Source organism: Thermothielavioides terrestris, chromosome 1 (assembly GCF_000226115.1).
Source record: "Thermothielavioides terrestris NRRL 8126 chromosome 1, complete sequence".
In the NCBI taxonomy this organism is placed as follows: Eukaryota; Fungi; Ascomycota; class Sordariomycetes; order Sordariales; family Chaetomiaceae; genus Thermothielavioides; species Thermothielavioides terrestris.
The window spans coordinates 297,324-302,384 of record NC_016457.1 but is presented as its reverse complement, the minus strand read 5'-3'; the positions used below and the strand labels follow the sequence as shown (position 1 = coordinate 302,384).

The following is a 5,061-nucleotide window of genomic DNA, read 5'->3' as shown; positions in this document are numbered from 1 at the left end:
TCTCGCTATATAATACTATAGTCGCCTTATTAAATATATAGCGCAATATCTTAATTCCTCCTAATAGGAGAACTAACGTATTATAGAGGCTATCTATACTATAGTGTAGTCTTAAGCAACTGTCCTTAAGACGAATTCGCGTTTTATAAAGTATATTATTATACTTACCTCCCCTTCGCCCATCTATACCCCTTAGAGGTCATACCCCTGCTACTTACCCTATATATATACGTCCCTTTACGACCTATACTATAGACAACGCCTATCCTCCCCTATAGAGGACGTTTTATACGCCTATTAAGTATATATACCGCCCTTGCCCTATACCCCTTATATACCTATTCCGCCCTTGTATATACCTACCCTACCTATATACTCGTTTAAAGATAAGGAGAAGGACCTACTAGATATAGGACTTGTTATAAAGCTAGAGTAGGTAGTGCTACTTATACGTCTTATTATCTTTTTATATATAGCTACGTTCTATTTAGTTTTAAAAGGATAACTGGACTTAAGTATATTATAGTTTCTCTATACCTAAGTAGTTATATTTATCTAAGTTATTAGTCTTTATAGAGTAGTTTATATATAAATATAACGTTTCCCCTTCCTCCTTTAGTTCAATATTAGCCTATCGTTGTACTAAATATCTCTCTATTCCTACTTAAACTCGTTAAGTATAGCAATATCTAAGAAGTTCTCTAAAGGCTCCTACATTAGTTTATTATAATCTATCTACTTGATATATACGTCGTAGTTATTCCCTTTCCCCCTTATAATCTAAGCTTTAAGGATCGCCTCTACCCTATACTCTTACTAGGGAACACCCTCCTCTAATATAACCTATATAGGGTCTAGTTGCTTATCTATAACTTTCTATAAAGAGAGTAGGTCGAAGGCTATTCGCTTAACTAGGTTAATATAGAAGGTCGAATATAGGCCACTTAGTACATTGAACGTCATTGTTAGAGAGGTAGGCACTATAACTACCTTATACTTAGTATTTAGCTAGTTAAGCTTCTTACTAGGGCGGTTCGTCTTTATATTATATAGGGAGAGCTATACCTCGTCCTTAACCTAGAACTGCTTAGCTAAGCGATAGAAGTGGTTTATATTTGCCTATTACCGCTACTACGTATATACAATAGCTACTTAGGTCTACTCTATTCCCTTCTTCAAATAGCGGAGGAATTTAGTAATATAGCTTTCTAAGGAGGCTATAAACGCTATTAGGATTATAATAAGTTATATAGGACTTATATCAAACCTATAGAGGAGGTAGTTTAGACTTACTCTAGTTATAGACAAGTCTTTATTATTAAATGTAAACTAGTAGGCTAGGAGATATTTAGGCTAATTATACTATATAAAGGAAACGAAGATCTAGAGGATCGCTTATACCTTTTAATTAACCTACTTTGTCCCTCTATCTATCTAAGGATAGTAAAACGTCGATAGGAGCTGCTCTACCCCTACCGCCTTATATAGTATAGTCTAGAACCTACTTAGCTAGTCCGACCTATAGTCGGTTATAATTTGAGTTAGGAACCTATAGAAGCGCTACTATATATTATAGAACTAAAGGGTATACTCTTCTACTCCTATTAAATATATTGCCTTAAGCTATATATACTTAGAGAGACGGTTAGTAATTACTATAAGGTAGCTAGGCGCCCTTTTATCCTTTGTAGGGAAGTCGGTTATAAAGTTAATAGAGATCTGCTTCTAAAAGCAATTAAAGATAGGCAAAGGTTGTAAAAGCCCTTAATATAGCTATTAAGAGATTTTACTTTAGCGGTACTAATTATAGTTCCTAACGAACTGCTTTATATTAGACGATATAAGGTCCTAGTAGTAATCTCTCTAGAGTATTTTAAATAGCTTATTATACCCTAGGTATCCTAATATAGCTAAGTTATAAATCTATTAGATAATCGTAGTAGTTAGAGGCTCCTATATAGGGAGCTAGAGACGACTATAGAACTAGAGCGCGCTTTATATATTAAGGGAGTAGTCTATAATCTAGGTCTATACTACGTTTACCTCCTTTAGAAACTTCTAAGCTCCGTTGTAAACGGCTTAGAGCTAATAAGTATAGTGCTTATCTCCGACAATACCCTTATCCTATAGGGTAGCGAGCTACTTGTCCTTAAAGAGTATCTCTTCTATAAATAACCTAGCCTCCTCCTATATATTAGCCTAATATACTTTGACCGGAGAGAATAGCTAAGTAATATACTAGCTATCTTTAGGCTTGTCCTATTTATACTAAGAGAGTACATTAGGGTGTAAAGCCTAGGATCCTAGCTAGTACTTTAGCTTAAAATTGAATAGGGAGAGCGTCTTTGCCTATTAGGCCTATCGTTTACTAATTGGATATAGCTAAGTAAAGTACTTAAGGTTCTTATAGTTGGTTAAAATAGTAAAGGGGGCTACTATACTCTAGAGCTCTACTAACTAGGCTTTAAAGTAAGAGATAATAGCTAATAGCTCTTTATTATAAATAGTATAGTTGCGTTTAGTAGAGCTTAGCTTTATAGAGTAGTAGGCTATAGGGTAGAGAACCCTATCCTCTCTCTACTAAGATAAATATCTACTAAGCGCTATACTAGAATAGTCTACTTCTATAATTGTCTCTCTCTTAGGGTCCTACTAGGTAAGGATTAGCTTCGATATAAACGTAGCCTTAAATATATTAAAGGCTTCCTATTCCTTTTTACCCTAGCGGAATAGGACATTCTTATAGGTAAGGCGTATTAGTAGAGCTACTTTTTTAAAGAAGTTGAAAATAAAGTTGTAATAGAAATTAGTGAATCCTAGGAAGCTCTATACTCCTTAGACCTTATAAGGCGCCTCCTACTTATAGATAGCCTTGATCTTCTTAGGGTTAAAGTAGATATAGACCTCTACCTCTACGATATACCCTAGATACTTAACTTCCTTTACTACAAATATATATTTCTTAAGGTCTAGGTTAAGGCCTACGTCCTTTAGTCTTTAGAGGACCTTATATACCTTCTTTATATAGTCCTTTCGGCTCTTGTTTAAGTATACTAAGACGTTATTAAAATATACCGTTATATAGTCTCCTAACGTTAGACTAAGAGCATTGTTAATATATCTTTAGAATATTATAGGAGTACCTATAAACTTAAAAGGGTAGACTAGCTATTCGAATAGTCTAAACCTTATATAAAACGCTATAAAGTACTTATCCTCCTTAGCTATCTAAATATAGTAGAATATAGCTTTAACGTCTAGCTTTATAAGCTATTTAGCCCTAGTTAAAGACTAAAGAGTCTCTTTAATTAAGGGGAATAGATACTAGTCCTGCTTAGTAATCTTGTTTAAAGCTTAGTAGTCTATATAGAACCTTTATCCTCCTCCTAGCTTCTTTATAAAAAGGACTAGGGCGGCTACTAATAAGGAGCTTACTTAGATCTATCCTTTATCCAATAGGTCTATAACCTACTTCTAAATCTCTAAAAGGTAGTCCCTTAGTATATTGTATAAAGGTCCCTATAAGAGCTTAGGAGGTTTTTCGTCTAAGCCTATCTTAAAACAGATATAATAATTAGCCTCCTTTTGATAAAGGGGTAAGCTATTTGCCTTCTTTTTATCGAAGAGGTCGACGAAGTTATATAGCTCTTTTGGCAAAGCGACCTTTAGGTCTAGGTCGATATTAGGCTAGGAGATAGCTACTCCTAGTATAGTAGTTATCTTATAGATACTAGTGACGAAGAATATATCTTATACTCCTTTAGACTTTTCCTTTATACCTTATAGGCTATACCTATAAATACTATACCTATAACTAGGGTAGTATTAGTTTCCTTCTACTATAAGGAGCATTTATATACCTATAAGCCGCTTTATAAATTAATAGTAAAGACCTTATTAGCTAAGTCTAATATAATCCTATAGTAGTTTATCTAAGAGAGCTCTAATATAACGTTGTAGGCTAGCCCTAGGACTATATAAAATATAGTAGCACTAATCTACTTATTGATATCTATTGTAATATAGGCGATATATATAATTTTCTTTATAATTTATACCTCTTTAACTACTATACCTAGGGTATAGAGAGTTAATAGGCTTACCTACTTAATCCCTAACCTCTAATATACTTTCTTACTAATAGCTCTATAGCTCTAGTACCTACTATCCACTTATATATTTATAAAACTAAAGGAGTTTAGGAAAATAGGGATAAGAAAGGAGGGCTTATCTATTCTCTCTCTAATCTCTATAAACTCGTTCTATAAATAGTTAAGTCCTTTCGACTCCTATATAAGACTTTATATAGAGGCTACTCTTTTCTCTCCTCCTCCTTAAAGGGGGAGTCCTTCTCTACCTATTCCTTAGCCTCTAACTTGTTAATATTGACCTAAGGAGCTAGTCTCTTAGCTAAGGCGAAGGGATAGGTAGCTATAAAGTAGCTTTAACGCCTATAATAGATATAGGCTCTAGCTTATTAGTATATTATATATACTTCATTGTTTATCTACTTCGCCTATAGTGTATTTACGTTTTATTTTCCTTTATTCTACTACTACTTTCCTCTATAACCTTTGTTAGCTCCCCCCTAGGCTAGGGCAGTATAGGTTGTATTAATCCTAGTTATTAATATATCTTTATTTATATCCTTCTCTATATCTATATTAGGCCTAGGTCGCTTCTTCTAAAACTATTAGTATTATTCCTCTAAGTAGAGAGCCTCTAGGTTAGTAGCAATCTTATAGTACTTTGCAATAGCTATAGCGTAGTCGTTCTATAGGACCCTTTATCCTATTATAATATACTTCAACTTTAGAGAAAGGTATCGTTATAGTCTAATAAATTATACTTCGTCGCTCTAATTAAGTCCTTTAGCCTTTAATAGCTTCGTCTTAAAGTAAATAATAAAGAAGGAGAATAGCTTATTGTCTCTTTAGCGAAGTATATCTAGCTTTGTTAAAGCTATAACCTACTTATAGAGGTCTATATATACTATCTAATATATATACTACAGAACTGGGCGGTTAGTGCGATCCTCTTTTCCAGTGCGTAACAGGGGTC

The 5,061-nt window shown here is 33.8% G+C and overlaps 1 protein-coding gene across 1 annotated transcript; it reads right to left on the bottom strand.

Annotated features, from left to right (window-relative positions):
• Positions 1-2,856: 2,856 nt before the first annotated feature.
• On the bottom strand, positions 2,857-3,093 carry THITE_2042071 (uncharacterized protein; the record flags this gene model as incomplete). Its single annotated transcript, XM_003648518.1, has 2 exons — positions 2,857-2,988; positions 3,016-3,093. Coding segments are annotated over 2 exons (210 nt in total), but the record flags the coding sequence as incomplete, so codon positions are not given.
• Positions 3,094-5,061: the final 1,968 nt, after the last annotated feature.